This window comes from Caretta caretta, chromosome 14 (assembly GCF_965140235.1).
Source record: "Caretta caretta isolate rCarCar2 chromosome 14, rCarCar1.hap1, whole genome shotgun sequence".
In the NCBI taxonomy this organism is placed as follows: domain Eukaryota; kingdom Metazoa; phylum Chordata; order Testudines; family Cheloniidae; genus Caretta; species Caretta caretta.
In genome coordinates, this window is record NC_134219.1 from 46,286,233 (window position 1) to 46,307,724 (window position 21,492).

The 21,492-nt window shown below is 49.1% G+C and overlaps 1 protein-coding gene across 1 annotated transcript; it reads left to right on the plus strand.

Annotated features, from left to right (window-relative positions):
* Positions 1–252: 252 nt before the first annotated feature.
* LOC142069142 (C-type lectin domain family 2 member E-like) lies at positions 253–21,408 on the plus strand. Its single transcript, XM_075119552.1, has 7 exons — positions 253–391; positions 11,017–11,427; positions 12,030–12,102; positions 14,478–14,612; positions 16,786–16,973; positions 19,006–19,109; positions 20,062–21,408. Exons 2-7 carry the CDS (start codon positions 11,302–11,304, stop codon positions 20,219–20,221), a joined length of 786 nt encoding a protein of 261 aa, XP_074975653.1. The 5' UTR covers positions 253–391; positions 11,017–11,301; the 3' UTR covers positions 20,222–21,408.
* The last annotated feature ends 84 nt before the right edge of the window (positions 21,409–21,492 follow it).

Genomic DNA, 21,492 nt, shown 5'->3' on the forward strand with positions numbered 1-21,492 from the left:
AACTTGTTGTCAGTGTTTTGGGGCTGAGGGTTGAGTTTTTCGTTTCTTGTTTCAGTTTCTCTCCTTTGAGCTGCGGGGAAGGGCGGAGACGAAGGCCTCGTGAGATGTAATCTGGCTGGCTGGCGCTGACAACGATGCTGCAGCCCCAGCAAACCCTGTGATCTCCCTTGCTGGTCTGGGCCTGGGGATTTCAGCCCAGGGCCACGGGGAGCAGGAAGGGGACGGGGATATTCGTGCCGAGAGGGCGACGCTGGAAGGAGGTTGACTTGCTACTCTACCGGTTTGCTACAGTGGTTTTCAGCAGCTGCGGTCAGAGCTCCTCAGCGCAGATCTTGTTTGTTTCTGCAGCTTCCTGGGACTTGGCTCTGGCCACAGGGACCCACCGAGGCTGGTAAGTTTCCACTGCTGCTTATGGTGGCACTGGGGCAGGGTGCCCCCAATTCTTCCCCACCAACCCCCTGCAGGGATGTCCCCCCCTCCCCGGGCTCTCCCTTCTCTCTGCGCGCCCCCCCCCCCGCACTGCCAGGGCAGAGACCCCCCGCCCTGTGGGGGCCACCCCTTCCCACTGTCCCCCAGTCTCTGCCCCCTCGGTGGGTCTCCCCCAGTTCCTGCCAAGGCAGAGGCCCCCCCTTCCTGCCCCTCTGCTGGATCTCTCCCCCTCCCTGCCCCACAGTCCCTGCCAGGGCAGAGCCCCCCTCCTGTGCTGAGTTTGGGTTGCGTGGGGGGGGGCATGGCTGGGGGGCCTGGGGTGCAGAAAAGGGAAAGGACACGTCACTTTGTTGACTTTGGTGGGGGGGGGCGGGGAGGAGAAACGCAAGAGCTAATCATGACTCCTGCCCTGGCTGCAGCCAGTCAGAGCACACTCAGGCATCAAGTGATTGCCGGGGAAGCTGGTGTAAACAGCCCCTCCGGCCGGCAGAAGTGATCAATCAAGAGGGCTGGGAGTGAGGAACTGGAAAGTACCCGCAGGGCTGGCCCCAATGCAGAAGGCGCTCAGGGATGCGGGGCTGGACCCTGGCTGGGCGCCTGATTGCGGGGGCCATTAAGTACTCCAGCTGGCAGCAGCAGGGGGGCCCGAGCATGCTGGGGGGGGGGACGACCCGACCCCCCCAAGCAGAGATCTGACCCCATAAAGGGAGAAGAGCCAGAGAGTCTACTGGTGACTTAGCTATTGCAATTGATTTTATGTAGGAAGCGCCTAGATATTGGTAGGTTTCAGAGGAACAGCCGTGTTAGTCTGTATTCGCAAAAAGAAAAGGAGTACTTGTGGCACCGTAGAGACTAACCAATTTATTTGAGCATGAGCTTTCGTGAGCCACAGCTCACTTCATCAGATGTTTACCGTGGAAACTGCAGCAGACTTTATATACACACAGAAATCATGAAACAATACCTCCTCCCACCCCACTGTCCTGCTGGTAACAGCTTATCTAAAGTGATCAACAGGTGGGCCATTTCCAGCACAAATCCAGGTTTTCTCACCCTCCACCCCCCCACACAAATTCACTCTCCTGCTGGTGCTAGCCCATCCAAAGTGACAACTCTTTACATAATCAAGTCGGGCTATTTCCTGCATAGATCAAGGTTTTCTCACATCCCCCCCACCCCCATACACACACAAACTCACTCTCCTGCTGGTAATAGCTCATCTAAACTGACCACTCTCCAGGTTTAAATCCAAGTTAAACCAGAACATCTGGGGGGGGGGGTAGGAAAAAACAAGAGGAAACAGGCTACCTTGCATAATGACTTAGCCACTCCCAGTCTCTATTTAAGCCTAAATTAATAGTATCCAATTTGCAAATGAATTCCAATTCAGCAGTTTCTCGCTGGAGTCTGGATTTGAAGTTTTTTTGTTTTAAGATAGCGACCTTCATGTCTGTGATTGCGTGACCAGAGAGATTGAAGTGTTCTCCGACTGGTTTATGAATGTTATAATTCTTGACATCTGATTTGTGTCCATTTATTCTTTTACGTAGAGACTGTCCAGTTTGACCAATGTACATGGCAGAGGGGCATTGCTGGCACATGATGGCATATATCACATTGGTGGATGTGCAGGTGAACGAGCCTCTGATAGTGTGGCTGATGTGATTAGGCCCTGTGATGGTGTCCCCTGAATAGATATGTGGGCACAATTGGCAACGGGCTTTGTTGCAAGGATAAGTTCCTGGGTTAGTGGTTCTGTTGTGTGGTATGTGGTTGTTGGTGAGTATTTGCTTCAGGTTGCGGGGCTGTCTGTAGGCAAGGACTGGCCTGTCTCCCAAGACTTGTGAGAGTGTTGGGTCATCCTTTAGGATAGGTTGTAGATCCTTAATAATGCGTTGGAGGGGTTTTAGTTGGGGGCTGAAGGTGACGGCTAGTGGCGTTCTGTTATTTTCTTTGTTAGGCCTGTCCTGTAGTAGGTAACTTCTGGGAACTCTTCTGGCTCTATCAATCTGTTTCTTTACTTCTGCAGGTGGGTATTGTAGTTGTAAGAAAGCTTGACAGAGATCTTGTAGGTGTTTGTCTCTGTCTGAGGGGTTGGAGCAAATGCGGTTGTATCGCAGAGCTTGGCTGTAGACGATGGATCGTGTGGTGTGGTCAGGGTGAAAGCTGGAGGCATGCAGGTAGGAATAGCGGTCAGTCATTATGCAAGGTAGCCTGTTTCCTCTTGTTTTTTCCTACCCCCCCCCAGATGTTCTGGTTTAACTTGGATTTAAACCTGGAGAGTGGTCAGTTTAGATGAGCTATTACCAGCAGGAGAGTGAGTTTGTGTGTGTATGGGGGTGGGGGGGATGTGAGAAAACCTTGATCTATGCAGGAAATAGCCCGACTTGATTATGTAAAGAGTTGTCACTTTGGATGGGCTAGCACCAGCAGGAGAGTGAATTTGTGTGGGGGGGTGGAGAGTGAGAAAACCTGGATTTGTGCTGGAAATGGCCCACCTGTTGATCACTTTAGATAAGCTGTTACCAGCAGGACAGTGGGGTGGGAGGAGGTATTGTTTCATGATTTCTGTGTGTATATAAAGTCTGCTGCAGTTTCCACGGTAAACATCTGATGAAGTGAGCTGTGGCTCACGAAAGCTCATGCTCAAATAAATTGGTTAGTCTCTACGGTGCCACAAGTACTCCTAGATATTGGTGTCCGTCAGCCAGATAAAACCCTAAGGCAGGTGGATAGATCAAAGGACGGGGCTGGGTGTAGAGGGGAAGCTGGTGGGGTTGGATGTGAGGGGGTTGAAAGGAAGGAGCCAGTTGTGGGGGGGAAGCAGCAGCTGGGCACAAACCCCGCGAGCTGGATGCCAACTGGGTGATAAAATGACAGAGGAATTTGGGGAGGAAGAGACCAGAGATGGGGCGGGATCTCTGAAGTGTTGGGCAGCTGTCGGAAGGAATTAGACAAATCAAATTTATGCTCAGGGCGGTTTCAGGTCTCTCGCTGCTGCTGCTAGCCCAGGAGGCTGCTGATCATGCACCCCCAGTAAGACACACTGCTGCTGCTTAGGCTGGGGGGAGCCTGGGCCCAGACAGGATCCCCTAACTCCTCTCCCAGGAGCTGCAGAAGACGCAGAGAGGGATGGGGAACTGCAGTCAGGTGGCACATGCGAGCCCCCACTCTGCTGCCCCCAGGCACTGTGAGGGCAGCCACCCCCAAAGCTTGTTGCCTCCTGCAGGGCTTCCTTCTGTCACTGCCCACCTCCCCGGTCACTGGGAGGGCAGAGCCTTTCCCGCCCCCTTATGGGGTCTGCCTCTCAGTCACTGTCAGGGCAGTGCCTGGGGCTCAGCACCAGTGGGGTTGGGATGGCAGTTTCCTGCTTCTTGGGGGGGAGCATCTTGCCAGCGTTGAGCAGTGGCTAGCTATAGTGTGTCTATGTCTCCATCTCCAATACCAGCATTTCCTGGGACGGCATAAAACCAGAAACACAGTGGCCCAGGGAACGAAATTTATACATATGACACGTTACCTTGAGGACAACATTTTAGCAACCAGAACCCATTACTAGCACACTGTCATTAACCCATTCTGGCCCAGAACCTTTTTTTTTTAAAACACCGGATCCAGAACCGAAGAGATCCCGGGGATGATATTTACACCTACAGCATGTTACCTTCAGGACAATAGTTTAGCAATGAGAAGCAAGTGGTAGCATACTCGTATTAACCTGTTCTGGCCAACTACCATGTTTTAATGCCAAAAAGGACTCTCAACACACGGGTCTGAAGTGGCACGGGTGACCAAAATGGATTGTGTAAATCATGAACCCGTACTCCCACTGCAGCCTTTTATACTGCCTCATTTCCCTGAGCAGCCCCAGCCCCACTATGGGGTGCATGTAAATGGTGCAGAGGGTTTTGAATTTCCCCCCACCCCAAACACACACTCACCTGGCTGAACTTCACCCCTTAATGCTTTGTTGCTTATCTCTGACCAGTGCTACAAAATACAGAGAATATGAAAAACAGCTACCCTGTATACTCGGCAGCTATTTTTCAAATATGATCAAATACCTTTGGTATTAGAGGACTTTCTGAATCATAAGTCTTGAATACAGTCCACTTGGCGGACTATTTGCAAAACAATATTTTTTTCAAAATGAACATGTTTTATCCGCTAGAAAAGTAGTTAACACAACAAATCTAAATGGTAGCACAGGGATAAGGGAAGCTTTGCAACAATCCCAGCTGATTTAAATGCTTGTTGTGCTGATGGACAAAACATGTGAAATGTCAACACGATTGCAACATGTTGCAGTGGGGGAGGTTTAGGTTGGATATTAGGAAAAATTATTTCACTAGGAGGGTGGTGAAACACTGGAATGCATTACCTAGGGAGGTGGTGGAATCTCCTTCCTTAGAAGTTTTTAAGGTCAGGCTTGACAGAGCCCTGGCTGGGATGATTTAGTTGGGGTTGGTCCTGCTTTGAGCAGGGGGTTGGACTAGATGACCTCCTGAGGTCCCTTCTGTGATGCAGCAGGGAGGGGGGAGTGATGACCTGGGAATGTGCCCTGGGGATGGGAGACCTGAGAGCCTGTAATCTGAGCCGGGAGGGGGAGATAACACCTCTGCCCGGGAATGTGGACAGAGGCTGCAGGAGAGAGCCTGCTGAGGGGTAGGGGGGGTGGGTTAGTTTCAGTTTGGTGCTGGGTAGAGGAACGCAGGGAACCCCAGGGCTGGGGTCTAAGCTCCCTGCTCCCCCAGAAGGACTTGACTGAGGTGTCCTGGTTGAACCCACAAGCTCTGTTTTAGACTGTGTTCCTGGTGTCCAATAAACCTTCTGTTTTACTGGCTGGCTGAGAGTCTCAGTGAATCCCAGGAAGAGGGGTGCAGGGCCTGGACTCCCCCACACTCCGTGACACCTTCCAACCCTGATATTCTATGATTTGGTTTTAAATGATAACGATTGAAACCCAGCTGCAACCGTTATTAGTGGAAACAGAAACATCCTTAACTGAAGCTGTGTAGTTGCATCTGTGTGTGTGCTCATTTTTGGAGCTATGTGCATACAGTAAGGGGTAGTTACTTCCACACACAAACACATCCACATTCAGCTACATGTACTGACAACAATAGCAACAACAAATGCATAAGCAGTCGTATGTCATCTCATTCTCCTGCAGACCTGATACATCCGAGCTAGCGCCATTATAGATTTTTCAACCTGATTTTGATCTCATTCACTGGTGTCCATACACCTACTCCAGGTTTACATCAATGTGACTAAAATCAGAATCTGGCCCCCTCTGATGACTGGGCTCTTCTTCCGGGCCTCAGGCTAACCACATCCTGAGTTCAGTCTTCGTGCTGCCAGGTACACTGACGGAAATCCAGAGTAACTCCATCCACAATGCTTACACCTGCTGCAGCTGCAAGCAGAATCTGACCCAGGGATTGAAATCATCAGGCCTTTTGCCTGAGAAAAGGCTGCTGAAACAGGCCTGTGATCCTCGTTCAGGGCATAATATTCTTAACTATACATAGGGCCCTTCTTTTTCATTTTTTATTTTATTTCATTTTGTCCCAGGAATGTATCGGTGTCTATTACTACTACAACAAAAATAGGACTGAAAATTAGTGGAAAAATCTATTAATAATTTTTTTGGATAAATATTGGGGTTTATTTTGGTGGACGGAAGGACAGGGGAAAAATATTCAGCAAATTAATGCTTTGATGAATGGAATTCAATGTAGTTTGCTGCAGAACTAAAAGAGAACTCAGAACATTACCACCTCTGAGTTTAAAACAATTTATCTCTAATCCGCATGTAAAATTTTTCATTTGAACAAACAGTTTACTGATGTAGACTTAGAACTATTAGCCCATAAATATTTACATTTAATAATTGGTGCTTACACTCAACTTCATCCTTTTCTCCTGTTTTTGTTTTTTAAAAACTTTTGAATACTTCCTTGTGTTCTGAACTGTATTCGGATGCAGATTTTCATTTTCTTCCCATTTTAGTGTGTCAGATCTTTAAACTGTTATCTGCCAACAGCTTGAAACGTGTACGTGGTAGGCGTGAGATTCATATGTTCAGATGCGCACAAACTTCAGAGCTTGCATGCGTGCCTGTTTTTCTATTGTGTGTATCTTGTAGACTAATACGTAGGCTTACTTCAGTGGGCAGCTTTGCATATACACACAGACTAATGTACTATTGTAATACACATATCTCATGCATGGATTGTATTTTCCTAATAAAATAAGTTATTTTTTATATATATTTGAATTATACAAAAGTAGGGAAAATCGGAAAAAAATAATACTTTTTGTAAAAGCTGAGATTTTTTTGATAAAAATCGGTTTAAACTGAAAACAAAGGGGCCTAACTGTACATTAACAGCAGTGAAACGGCTATTTGTGCTAAATGGCTGTTAAGAATCCAAGACTTTATGCACAGTGGAGCCTGCCAAATTACGTCTGGGCTTTAGTGACATTGTTACCAGCAAAAAACATGTACAAACTATATTGAGTTCAAAGATGAATTTTGGAGAATATTTAGTTCAGCGTACGTACACTCAGAAGTGGGCTATGGAGTTATTAAATAATCCTCCAACTGAATCTCACCTAAATTGCCAGAACAAGCCGGATTCTGATTGGTATGGTTCCCCCACTCCCAATCCTTGGCAAACGATTCTATGAAAAGGAGCTGCTTTGTGCTGGATTCACGTTACTGACACAAACAGCTGGATATTATTTTCATACCAAGAGGGCATAACTCACCCAGAGAGTTAAGATCCTGCAAAATGTCATGGTCCCAAAGAGTGGTGAACTTTTTCATTGTTTTAGTCAACAGAGGAATCACCTAAAGCATCCAAATTAATGTCTCCAACCACTTTAATAATATAGCTTTTAAACATCTTAATGTAAAATAAAATTTACTCCTGGGCTATGTGTGTCTATGCCAGGTTTCAGCCTGCAGGACATTTTAATAGTGAAGTCAGAAATACTGAGAAACATATTTCCTGGGGAGTTTCAAAATTAAGAAGGGGAAAACTCCCCCCCCCCCCCCCCCGTATCCAATTACTAATGACATGGAGTCATGCAAGTATGGAGACAGATAGCGTGCATATTTTTGTGTGCATGTATTAACCCTCGTAACATCTTCATTTCCATCCACATTACTCTGGAGCATGAGGAAAGGTGCTTCTGTTTCTCTAAGTCAATGGTCGCCAAACTGCAGGGTGTGCCTCCCCCGGGGGGCATGGCAGAGCTGGGGCCAGCACCCACGGAGGGCGGGGAGGGAGTGCCACGGAGTCCTGCTCTGCCCCCAGCCCTGCCCCCAGCCTCAGCCCCCAGCTGCAACTCCGATCCCAGCCCCATCCCAGCCCCGCTCCCAGCGCCACCCGAAGCCTTGGCCCCCGGCCATGGCCCCTCTCCTGGCCCCAGACGCGCTCCTAGCTGCGGCCCCAGCTTCACCACCCCCTTACCCATGTCCCCCCCAACCAAGCCATGACCCTGCTCCCAGCCCCAACTTCAGGGTGTGTGTGTGTGGACAGGGGTAACGGGGGGCATGATGTGAAAAGTTTGGGGACCACTGCTCAATGTACTGCTCTGGCACTGACCATTCAGTGTTTGGAAAACCCCTCTATTATCTACACAAAAGGATGAGCTGCAGACAGAGCTTCTGCCTGAATGACGTGTCTTTGCTGAAGGACGCTTTTTTTCTAGTAATAAATGTTTCGTGTTGTTCACATTGATTGTAGTTCCCGTGTTTATTTAAGTCTCCTTTTTGCTTAAGGAGACAGCTAGCTGTGTTTCCAAATCTTCTCCATCTCTCTCTTTCCCCATTTAAAGAATATTCTGTGTCCAGTGAATGTTTTATAATGTTTGGATAGTGAAGGCATTTTGCATGCTGCATGGAGTTGCAGTCCTGGTCCTAATCCAACAATTATGAAATTCAATTTGAAATAAAATGTATGCTGAAAACCTTCCAGCGACTGCTCTAGGTTTGATATACTGGTTTATTCTGGCAGCTATTCTGAAGGTTCTGCCTGGCTCCGCTTCACATCTGCCCCCTTTTGCAGGCTAGAATCTCAAACAATGGGACAATTTAATACGCCTGTTAGTTATGGAGGCAGTTTAAAGTTATGCATTATTCTGCCCAAAACCACGTGTTCTCTGCTCTGAAATTCCTGTTGATGAGTGTGAGGACTTTCTCTTGCTCCTAATGTATTTATTGCCCATTATGTCCCTTGCCAGGTGTAAGTAATTTTGTGCCTATGAGTTTGTCTGCACTAGAAGCGCTACAGTTGGACTTACAGTTGGGGGGTTGGACTAGATGACCTCCTGAGGTCCCTTCCAACCCTGATATTCTATGACTCTACAGTGTGTCAGCTGAAGCTGCTCTATGCTGATGGGACATAGGTTATACCGCAATAAATGGTACTGTAGATCTAGCCTTAGCCTTTCGGGTTTTGTCCCTACATGCTTGTGCTATTCTTTTGTACTTCTCCTTAGCAATCCCCCCACGTTTCCACTTTTTGTAGGATTCCTTGTTAATTTTCAGGTCATTAAAGAGCCATATTGGCCTCTCACTCCTCTTCCTAGGGTAGTTTGCAGATGTGCCTTTAATATTGACTCCTTGAGAAACTGCCAGCTCTCCTGAACACCTTTATCCCATAGACTTCCCCTATTCCACTATAACGTGCACAGAAGCATGGAGGATCACTGAGGAACCACCTAGCCACTCTGTGGCTGTCAAGGACCATAGTCCATAGGGCTGTCGGTCTGACCTGCTGACAGTCGTCAGAACTAGAAACTCAACTATGACGGAGGACTCCAGTCCTGGGAAAAGTCAGCGCCTTTGATTAGGCCTACAATTTAGATTGTTACATTGAAAAACAAAACAACCAAATATTTGAAATGGTTCTACCAGTGAAGTATTCCAGATCCACGCTGTATGGAAATGCTGTATAAACGACTACTCCTGCTACTACCAATGAAAACAAGAATTACAACCACAAAAGCAGAAATAGGTTTAGACTCCCACAAATAATAATAGTTAATATCTAACGTTTTATTGCACAGAAGGTGGTACAGTATTAAAAGTTGATTTTGACTGGGTTTTGATGTCTAGTACATTGCTTTAACATGGCTCTGTTTATATTGGCCTACACATTATTTTTTGTTCTCCCTTCACTTTGTGAATATGCTGTTCTGGATATTTTGGATCAATAATACATGAATTAAATGAGTAATGAAAGGTTGGTTCGTTTTTTTTTTTTCAGCTGTATCTACTCATAAAGGTATTTATTGCCTGGAATGGGCATTTAAAGATGGTTTTGGAAAAGGATTTGTGTACTATAGCATTATTCTCAGTTGGCTGTATTATGTGTGTCCTTTTGGTCCAGTGTAACACTTTGGAATCGAGTGTTGCAGGTCCTAATTGGTTTTAAAAAATTGGTTCTGGTCTGGAACGGCTTAATGACAGTGTGCTACTAATCAGTTGTCATTCCTAAAATATTTTCCTCAAGGTAATGTATTATATATATATATATATATATATCAACCCCTGGGCCACTGCAGAACTGACTGCTTCTGGTCCTTATCTATGTTAAAAAAATGTTTCGGGGCTGAAATGGGTTAATGACCACGTGCTACTAATTGGTTTTCATTGCTAAAATATTGTCCTTGAGATAATGTGCTATATTTCTAAATTTCAACCCCTGGACCACTTCAGAAACAACTGTTCCTGGCACTTCTTACTGTTAAAAAATGGTTTGGCGCTGGAAAGAGTTAATGACAGTCTGCTACTGCTCGATTCTCACTGTTAAAATATTGTCCTTGAGGTCATGCACTGGCTGTGTAACTTGGTTCCCCTGGATCACTTTGAAACCATCTGTTCCATGTTCTTGTTGTTATCATAGAATCATAGAAAGGGTTTGGGCCAGAACAGGTTAATGACAGTGTGGTACTAATTAGTTTTCATTGCTAAAATATTGTCCTGGAAGTAATGTGCTATATTTGTACATTTTGTGCCCAAGCCACTTCAGAACTGACTCTTCCGGGTCCTTTGTGGTGGTAAAACAAGGTTCTGGGCCCGAGCACTTTAATAAGTGTGTTATTAGTCTGTTCTTATTACCAAAATATTGTTCCTAACTGTCTGTAATAGTATCTACTCTTTTTTTACAATAATTATATATTAAAATGCCGTCCCGGGGCTATTCCAACATATTCTGGCTTTTACACTGTCCCTCATTACCTGGCCTCTGGGAGTGTCAGGGGCTCTCACCTTCTGCCATTTCCCACTCTCACACACCTGCAGAAGGGGTTCCTGCCTTCCCCTCAGCCCCACCCAGAGGTGGCTGTATATCAGTGGTGGGTGTAGCTACAGGTCTGACTAATCTCTCTAGCACTTTGGGCTGAGGGGATGGGATTTGATTATCATAGCACCCAATGACAATTTTAAAAACAAGAGTGGATGTTTTTCTAAAAGATCCGCCCTACAAATTATTTGTGGATGTTCTATGGACTGTGTTGTACAGATCATAATGGTCCCTTCTGGTCTCAGAGTCTATGAATCTTTTACAGCATGGATTCCCACTCGTCCAGAAAAACTACCAAAGAAGGTGGAGGCAGAGCTGAGAATCTGCTGCTGTTCGGAACTGACTTTGCTTTTGCCACGTGTACCCACACTTGAACCATTTCAGTTGAACTGGTGCAAGCATGTGTGTGGACACTCTTGTTTCAGTTTAGCTTAAACCTCTTCCTAGAGGACTTGGAGCTAAATAGTAATCAGTCTGGTTAAAATGGGAACACACACATGCTTTCACTGGCTGAGCATCGTGCCTTTAAACTGAACTGGTGCGTGACTGAATGTATATGGATCCTGAATCGCAGAGAGCTGCAGCCAGTGAGACTGAGCTGCTCGGAGTCCAGCATGCACCACAGGGACTCCAAGAGAGAGGAGAGACGTTAACTGCAGTGGAGGTGTGGAGAGAGGTAATTGGAGCCTCCCTGCAAGGGGCTTGGATGGGCAGGGAGAATGAGATGGCTGCATTTTCAGTGGCAGCTGCAATTGTCCGACCTCCCGTGTGCATGAGCAGCAGAAAGCTGATCACCCCAAGGGGCTCCTATGGCCCAGGGACCCAGCTCGCCCCGGCTGCTGGTGTTTTGTGTTCCTGGGTGGACCCAAGAGGCCTGGTAGTGGATTCAGAGACAATTTTGAAGCGGGAGAGATGTTCACCTGTCTGAAATGCTGGCCCAGGTGTCCATTCATTTTCCCCCTTCCCTTCTATTTCTCTCTCTTTATCCAAAGGCCAGGCTTTGAAACAGGAGAGCAATAGGCAGACTCAGCTGTGTGCATGTACCCAGGGCCCCGCATCTATGTGAGTAACAAGCAGGTGTCTGGGGACAGCAGATAACTCATGTTGTGGGCGTATGCCATGCCAGTGCATTCACCTTTCTCTGCCGGTGCTGCGGGCGTGCTTGCAGAAAGGTGGCCCTGACTGCTCCGGGGAAGGGGATCTGCAAAGGTGGCTGTGTAGGAGGAAGCTGAACCTCCCAGCATGCCTAGCACTCAGAGGTCTCCTCTCCCATGACAGCTGCCTGGATTCCTTGTCCCGAGGTCTCTGTCCAGGTGTTTCATGGTTACTACCATCAGGACAAACTGGGAATGTAAGTTAAACAAAGATTTCAAAGGAAACTCGCCTCTTGAAGAAAAGGAGAATTGGGAATTCCTGAGAGTCCCAGAGGAGATGGGGCGCCCTGTTGTTTAAACCCTGGAGCAGGGCCCAGAGAAATCAGTCCTTAGTGTGGGGAGTCTGGGGGTTGCTTCAGACGCTCAGCACACGGTTGGGGCCCGCAGCTGGGGGCAGAGCTGGGGGAGCGGTCGGGAGTGGAGCTGCAGCCAGGGGTTGAGGCTTGGGGTGGGGTTGGGACCGGGGCCGGGAGCAGAGCCATAGCCAGGGCTGCAGCTGGGGGTGGGGCCGGGTGAGAGGCCGAGGCTGGGGGCAGGGGCAGCAGCAAAGCAGGGCTGGGTGGCCTGAGCCCCCACTGTGCCACCCTGAATTTCCTCTGCACTCTCTGGGGCCTGCCCCATTCTTTGGGGACCTCTGAACTCGAGAAAGCTGGAGAAGGAGCCTTAGAAAATCCAGTGGGTCTGCCCCAGCACTGCTCATCCCAGGGGTTCCCGGTAGCATTTTTGGTGAATTGTGTGAACCTGGTTATATTGTAGCGGCAAACAGAAAAACCGAATCCCTTGTTTCTCAGACTCAGTGGCTGAAGTCTGTGCTGAGGGTGCCTTCAGACAGCATTGACAGTGCATAGACTTTGCATGAGCTTCCCTTAAGGGAGGGGTGTCACCGTGCTTCAGTGGGTCACAACCGAGAATACCAAATTCAGGACAAACTGCTGAGAAATAGGGCAGACACACCCCAGACTGGTGGTTAGTCTACCATTAGATATATCAATGTCTCACCACGCTGGCTAACAAGAAGTCAGAAAAGCAGTTTCTTAGTCATTCCAGTTCGTATATTACCACCCAAAACACCAAACATAATGATGCGTGGTTATTTAAAACCAATTTCATCAAACAAAGGGTTCTTCTGATCTCAGAAGGTCATTCACATACCCAAGTCAATATATAGCTCAGATCTTACCCAATAATCACGCTGTTGCCAATCCTTTAGTATCTAATATCTAAAGGTTTTATTTATAAGAGAAAAGAAGGAGAGAGATAAAGTGGTTAACGAAATCGAATGCATACGCTTATTTCAAAGTTCTTGGATCAGGTTTGTAGCAGTGATGAAAGGAACTGCAAGTTTGCAAAAGTCTCTCTGGAAATTACCTAAACAGGTTGGGTGTCATCAGTCCATGTTTAGAGCTTCCTTGTTAGAAATCCAGACCAGAGAAATGAAGCAGGAAATGAAGACAAAATGGAGATATTTCCAAGGTCTTTTATATCTTCTCCCATGTGGATGGAATTTCACTGTCCCAAAACAAAGCCCCCAGCACAGTTTGTGGAAAAGTACAGGCACAAGATGGAGTCCAGGGTCACATGAGCAAGTCACATGCTCATGCATGCTCTGCTGACTCACAGGAGCAGCCATTGCCCAACTTCTGTCTAAAATGTCCCCAGGAAGGCTCACCGGTGGGAGACAAGCTGCTTCTATGACGCAATGGAAAAGTTAAGTTTTCTTTAATGGGCCACCAACTTGAATAGCTTATTCACAATGTGTTGACCAGACTGGATGTAAATAAACTACCTTGTAGGTGTTTCTCCAGGAGCAAACCCATTTGAAATATTTGTACATAAGTCAGTATTCATAACTTTAGATACAAAGATGGTATATGTTAATGCACAGGCTAATCATACTCAGCAAGTCATAACTTTTCCATTGACACCTGACATGACATATGTTGTACAAGGTTTGCTGCAATTATCTAACAGTGGCAATATCAGTGATATCAATGGTCACATTTCAATCATCCACCACTGACACGAGCTAGACTTTGCATGAGCTTCCCTTAAGGGGTGGGGAAGGAGTTGAGTGTCCAGTCTCAGGCTGTGGGGTGGGGGTGGGTGCAGCTGGAGTTGGCAGGTTCAGTAGCTGGGTGTGGTGGGGAAAGGCTGATTCCTTCAGGTAGAGGGCAAAGTCTGAGCATGGGGCAGAGTAAAGGTGAGTGTGAGACATGTTCCCCTCCCTTACCTCTCTGGGCAACTGTAAGCCAAGAGCCAGTCTGGGTAGCAGCTCTGTGAGAGTCTGTGGGAAGAGCAATGGGAGAGATTAAATAAGTATTAGGCCATCCTCTCGTTCTGGTAGGAGCCATTTAACCACATGCTGGTCGGGCAAGTGTGGGGTCATTTGGGACGGGGCGAGTTTATCATTGTGTTGAGCCCTCTGACTGGGGGCTGTAGTTAATGTCTGTACCCAGAGGGGGAAGGGCAGCACCCTGGGAATCACAACAGAGATTTGCTCCCCAGAAGTTCAGACCCTGGTACTGTTAATGAGTCTGTTCCCCAGAAGCACTCATGGCTCTGTCTCTTTCAGGCCCTGGCTCTAACCACACACTCAGGAAATGGGCTTCCCATCAAGTCCTAGTCCCAGCTGTCATCCTAGCTGCAGTTATAGTTTTTATGTTGATCAGCATCATCGCTATCGCCACTGTAGCAGAACTTTTAAGAGGTAAGTGCGTGTCCCAGACAGTCTCTGCTCCCCCTGGAGCTGTTGCAGCCACATAATCTCTCCTCCCTGTCCCCTTTGGCTTCGGCAGTCAGGTGAGAAAGGAGTTTGTCTAAAGGCTTTTGCAGCCCCCATCACCTTAGTATCTGGACTTCTGTGAGGCACAGAGAGCTTGCTATCTCTGTTTTTTGGATGGGGAAACCGATGCCCAGAGATATCAAGTGGGGGCGTTTTCAAGGTGCTAAATCTTCCTACACCTCAGAGCTTCCCACTTCCCCGTACGTACATTGCATGTCCAGGATAAAGTGCACGTGGAACAGGAAGATCAGCAGCGCTAAAAGGGCACATGATTGACAGACCTTATGGTTGACTTTTATACCTGCCATCTCACCGTCGCTAAGCTGCACATCCCGTGCGCAGCATGCCGCTCTGCCGTTATCGGGCTGGCCTTTCTGCATCCCCCTCTTCAGGGCCGGTGGGTGCTCCTGGGTCGCTGACTCAGGCCTTATCATTCAGTATCAAAACTGCCCTGGAGGCTGAGAGGTTCAACCCACAAATGAAGGAAATCGGCCGTGAAGGTCCCCCAGAGACACTTACTGGCCCAGTCGGTGCCATTTGAGGGCTGCTGTTTATACAGTTCCGGGTGCTATTGCCGAGCAGTTCAGCTATATTCACCTCTAGGACCGGATCCTCTGCGCCACTTAGGACTAAATTAGCAGTTAGCAGACCCAGCATCCCATGTAATTGTGTTGAACTCAGGTGTCAATATTGGTCTGTGCCGACCCACAGGTAACGTTCCCCCTACCTAGGGTGACCAGACGTCCCGTGTTTAAAGGGACAGTCCCGTATTTAAGCCCTCCTGCAGGTGTCCTGACTTTTTCTTAAAAATGGGCAAAATGTCCCATATTTTCTGTCTCCTTCCCATCAGTACTGGCAGGTCTTTCTGCTGGCCAGATCCCTACTTGCCAGCCGCCCGCCCACCAGTGGTGAGTGGGGGGGTGCGGGGGAGTGGCCAATGATGGGAGAGGTGGTGGGGTGAAGATGCACAGCACGAGGCTGGTCCATCAGCACAGCTGGTCCAACCTTGCTGGTCCATCAGCACAGCCCCTGCTGCATGCTGGCTCTTGGCCAGCAGGGCCTTGCTTCTCTCTCTCTCTTCTCCCCCCCCCCCCCCCCCCCCCCCCCCCCCCCCCCGCCGTCCAGTTTCCAGCCAGCTAGCGCTGGCTGCGAGCTGCGGTGGCTGATGAGTGCGGTATCCAGTTGAGTTACATGTCACCTCTGCTGCCCACCCATCGGCCCTTTACATGCTCCCCCTCTTCCTGCTTTGCCCCTTCACCCTCCCCTAGCCCTGCTGCTCCCCCATACCCCCCTCCCCTGGCAAGGCCCATCCCTCTCCCAGCGCTGTGCAGAAAACCAGCCCCTGGTTGGAGCGCTCAGTTCACCAACAGCCTGGCCGGCAGGCTCCTTCCTTCCCCCACTGCCTCTGGCTGGGCCGGCAGCCCGGGAAAGCCCAGGACCCTCTGGCCCAGGGTGCTGGCCAGGAGGGGCCAAGCCCTACATGTGCCAAAGCCCTGCACAGCGCTGGCATGGGGAAGCCGCTCCCCCATCAGCTAAGCTCTAGAGTGTGTGTGGGGTGGGGGGGCGATTTCCAGCCTGTGTGTCACCCCTCCCCCATGTGAACCCTAAAGTCTTAAAGATAAGAAGGTAAAGAAAAATAATCCAACTACACAGTATTTCTTTTTAACAGGGGCTCAGTCAACTTGACGTTAATTTAAATGATTGTACTGCATAGTTCTGATGGATTGCCATTGAACTCGCTTGAATACGAGTCATTTTACCAGGTGTTCTGTATTGAGTATAGGGAAATATGGTCACCCTACCCCTCCCTGCCTGCTCCATGCCTTCATGGTGACTCCGGTGTTACTGCACTCTGCTCTGGGTTGCTTGCCAGCTGCACTTTCAATGATTGTGACACCCAGAAACTGAACCACTAAAGAAGATGTGGGGGGAGGCGGTCGTCCATTTCTTGTTCCAGATAGTCTCGTTCCTCCCTTGGTACGGCTACCAGGGATTTAAGCTTGGATCTGAAGGGATTCTCTTCCCTCATTCACTCAGATACAGAATCAGGCTGAGGGGAACACAGTCTCTGACCCTGTGTTACTTATCTCACTTTCAGTGGAAAAATCCAAACCACCTCTGGCTGCTCCAGGCCCCCCTGCGGTGCCCTGCTGCCCGGACGGCTGGATCGGGTACCGAGGGAAATGCTATTATTTCTCCGAGACTGAAGGGAACTGGACCTACAGCCGGAGCCATTGCTCTGCACTCAACGCCTCCCTGGCTGGGATCGACAGTGAGCAGGAAAAGGTGAGAGAGCAGCAGATGCTTTATCCCAACAGACTGGGCTTGGCAGGGCTGGAATCGGGCTGGGCTCAGCCCCAGAGGTCCAGAAATTGACCCGTTGCCTCTCACACTAGGAAACCTGAGAGTATTTCTGGCAGCGGAATCCCAGCCCTGGCTAGAGCTGGGTTTGCAGTCAGGGATCACGGGATTGCTCACACCCAGGCCCCCTCCTCTTTCCCAGAGCCCCAGATGGGAGGATCCCCCTCTGTAGTGCTGGGCTGGCCTGGTCAGCTCCTGGCCAGCGGGCTGCCTGTTGAGAAAAAACAGTTCCCTACCCTTTGTAACTGTTGATCTTCCAGATGTGTTGCTCATGTCAATTCCAAGTAGCGTGCGTGCTGTGTGCACAATCGTCGGAAGGTTTTTCCCCTCGCGGTACCCGTCGGGTCGAGCCCCCTGGAGTTGCGCCTTCATGGCAGTGTATAAAGGTCCCTTCCGACCCACCGCCTCCTCAGTTCCTTCTTGCCGGATACTCCGACAGAGGGGTAGGTGGGTGGGTCTTGGAATGAACGTGAGCAACATCTCGAAGAACAACAGTTACGAAAGGTAGGTGACAGTTTTTTCTTCTTCGAGTGCTTGCTCATGTCGACTCCAAGTCGGCGACTCCCAAGCATCTCCTAAGAGGAGGGGTCGGAGTTCACCGAGTCGCAGACAGCAGCTCTGCCCTGCCGAATGCTGCGTTGTCTCTAGCCTGCTGAGTAATGGCGTAGTGCGAAGTGCAGGTGTGGATCGACGACCACGTCGTCACTGCCCTGCAGATGTCCTGAATGGGGACCTTCGCCGGGAACGCTGCCGAGGAAGCCCGTGAGCTGTTAGTGCTGGGGCAGGTGTCTTTGCTGGGTGGTAGCACGCCCTGCCGCCGGCCGTGATCCAGGTCGAGATCCTTTGGGACCGCACCAGGGAGCCTCCTCATCTGCTCAGCAGTTGCAAGGAAGAGCTGTGTCGACTTTCAAAATGGCTTCGTCCTTTCCATGTAAAAAGCTAAGTTTTCAGCTATTTACAGGTACAACAAAAAAAGGCCGCTAGGGGATTGCTTGCCATAGCAAGAGAAGAGCTGCTCCAATGACTGTCACTGGTGGTAAGAAGGAGCTGAAGAAGTTGGCAGGGACCTATACACACCGCCATGAGGGCACAATTCCATGGGGCTCCACAGCGGACCCGACGGGTACCCCTAGGGGAAAAACCTTCTGACAACTGTGCACACACACCTACTTGGAATTGACATGAGCAAGCACTCAAAGAAGAACCTGCCTCTCCCGCTCACTACCACCAATGACCCCACGGGTGCCAGGGGAAGCCCTCTTGGGCTGTGCAGGGAGTGAGCTCTTCCCTTCTTCAGAGCAGTTCCTGCCTGTCCCGTTGGGGTGGGCGGGGGGGGGGGGGGGGGGGGCGTTAAGTGCAAAGCTGCTGGGAAGGAGCCTTGCAAGGAGGGCAGAGGTGCCAGCAAAGCCAAAGTTGCCCAGACTGTAGAAGGGCAGGGGCAGGTCTGTCCATGTAAACATGGATGTGGGGATGGAGATAGATGGGGGTAAATATGGCCTCTGAGCACACACACACCCCCAGCTCCTACATGTGTCCCCAGGCTCCCAGCTGAGCAGGTCCCAGTCTGATGGGACGTCCAACAAACTGGGATTCTCAGCCAGTGATCGGTTCACCGGCTGAAGCTGCTGTCAGAGGAGGGAGCTGCCAGCTGTCCTCCTGATGGCCCTTCCCTTGCCAGCTCTGACCCCTTCCAAACATAGAGTGGGGCCGGGGGAGGGGAGGACTGTTGCTGTTGCACAGTCCTGTCTTTGTGACCCACAGCTGGCTCATTAAACTGTGACTTGTTCTCAACCTCCCTGTGGCACGGGCTGGGCTGTGTCATCGGGGCTGGGCTCTCAGCTGGCAAACTACAGGTGGCCCAACCAGAACTTCTGACTGGGGGCCACACAGAGCCACAGGGGCAGGCGAGCACCACAGCCAGGGGTCTAAACATCATCTGGCTTGTTTTATTTTTCAGGATTTCCTGCTACTCTATAAGCGTTTCCTCGACCGTTGGATTGGCCTCCAGAGGGAGCCAGGCCAGCCCTGGAGATGGCCCAACGGCACGGAATTCGACCAGCGGTGAGTCCCTTTCCCTCCAGTAACATTCTCTGTGTTAGGTCACGGGTGCCTGGCATGCTGCCAAAAGATGAATATATTTAACCAAGGTTGTTTGGGGGTGTGGGAATGTGTCTGGGTTCTTATTAGTATTTGGTTTTCATGGACTAAAACCAATATTCCAGCAGCGTTTGAGTCCCCCCTGCAGTGTTGTCATTGTTTGTAATTTGTAGTAACGTAGCACCCCTAGACCGGGGCCCTGTTGTGCTAGGCACTGTACAATCACGGAACAGAAAGATGGTCCCTGCCCCACATAGTTTACAATGCACCACAGTTCTGGGCACAAGGGAGGTTGCTGGCGGAGACACTAACCAGAGCTCCCCCTTCCCCATTGGGCTGTCCGGGTGGAAGTTAGACTCCCTAATCCCGCTCTGAGGAGTGGTGTGTGGAGATGAACAGGGTCCTTCACTGTTGGGGTAATTTGAGCTTCTCTCTTTGGGAAGGTTGTAGGGAGAAATCTCATTTCAGTACTAACAGTCTGTCCTGACAGCCCATGGGGTTTGAAACAGGCTCGCGGCCTCTCTGACAGTCCCACAACTGCCTGGGGAGGATCGTATCAAACTCTTCTCCGCAGAGAGCTGCTGCTGCTCGCTGCCATGTGAGAGGCCTGTGGAATCTCTCCCCTCTGGGCTGAATGGGACTGAAGAGAAAGTTGGAACTAGGTGAGAGAGTCAGGCAAAGCTGAGTAGTGGGCAAATATCTACCAGCATAAAGACTTCTCTGGAAGCCCCAGTTCTCTTCTTTCAGCCCCACCCCCTTCCTCCTCTCCCTGCCCTGCAATAGCCACTACCTGTTGCCTACATCTGCCAGGGAGGAGTCTGAAATGGGGCCGATGCCTGTAGGTGCAGCCCTGTCTGTGACTGATGGGCAATGCCCCATCCCTCCCTGACTCCCACTCCTGGTGTCTCTGTTGCAGGTTTCCGATAAGAGGAGGGGGCGACTGTGCTTTTCTGATGGATGAGGACTGGTTCGGCAGCTCACGGTGCAGCACATGGAGACGCTGGATCTGCAGCAAACCCGATCTCTATACGACGTGGAAGAAATATGCTGTGAGGTTAAAACTTTCAGACTCTTAGGAATTCGGCTTGGAAAAGCTCTATTGGGGAGACACCTTCCACTACCTGAAGATGAAGGAGGCTGGGTCTTTATTCCTTACAGACTCTCCCCAGGGCTTCCCTAGTTTTTATTCACTCATTGGAAGAGGGGGGAAAAAAAGCAGAAAAGCTAGTTTTCCAACTCCCCAGTGGGTTTCTTAACTTTGAATGAACCATTCACTGAACTGAACTTGTTGAATAAACTGAAAAGAAGAAAATATTTTCTCTACACCCGCAGAAGAGGCGACTGTCCTTCAAAAGCTGGTTTAGCACTTCAGCAAACTTGCAGGTGCTTAGCTCATGATTTCCAGCAGTTCAGTGGTTTGACCTTCATTAAAACTTGGCAGCAAACGTGTCCTGTTTAGAATTAAGTTTATAAGTAACTTAAATTATTGTAAGAGACATGTTTAGGCTTCAACACAGGTTTTTGTGTAAAAAAATATGCTTGTTCTAATTTAAATAAAAAAAATCTGAAAAAAAATCCAATTTTGATTTTTAAAGTCATAGCGTATCCACCCTGATCAGACCCATCCCATCCCTGGGATCAGTTTATTATGAAAACCTTGTGCAAATACTCCTCAACAACAAGGTTCCAAAACATAATCCATTTATCACCCCTGGTTCATATAGTCCTTAAAATCCCATGACATCTGTGCCATCAATGTCTTTCACCACACCAAGGCTCTTCTTTGGTCCTCTCCTGGCCTTCTGCCATGTCAGCCACCCCAGCTGGAGTGCAAACCCACTCTTCCCAGCAGCCTCTCCTCCAGGAGTTCATCCTCACCTGAGATATATCCAGCACTTCCCCTGTTCTGTTACCTTTCATCTCTAGCAGGCCAGCAGATAGGCCCTACCACTGTTCCCCTGACCCTCAGCTCTCTCTGGCTCCGGCATGGCGACATCAGCGGGTAAACCTTGCTGCCACTCCCCTGTCTTCAGCCTTTCCTGAATCTACATCCTACAGTAGTATTGCTCTTTAATGTGTCTCCTGAAGCTCTTGATATTAAAACACAGTGATTTAAATATTAACTAAGCTAAGTTATTAACCAATCCAGATGATTTTACTATGTTATTAACCAATTGTAGTTGATAAAATAATACTTGGTCAGTCATTTTGCTGTGAGAATTGTGTGTGTATATATATAAATAAAATAGTAAATGAAAATGAATTCACAGGACTGGCTCTTTTGGGTAATGCTGATCCCTACTTTGGCTCCTGAACCCCCGAGGGTCTGAGTATCACTGTCCTATAG

Bases quoted from the DNA above. Each gene is read 5' to 3' on its own strand.
- LOC142069142 (XM_075119552.1), top strand. From the start codon at position 11,302: ATGTATATGGATCCTGAATCGCAGAGAGCTGCAGCCAGTGAGACTGAG. The intron at 14,613-16,785 runs GTAAGTGCGTGT...TCTCACTTTCAG, and splicing joins TGTAGCAGAACTTTTAAGAG to TGGAAAAATCCAAACCACCT. The intron at 19,110-20,061 runs GTGAGTCCCTTT...TCTCTGTTGCAG, and splicing joins GGCACGGAATTCGACCAGCG to GTTTCCGATAAGAGGAGGGG.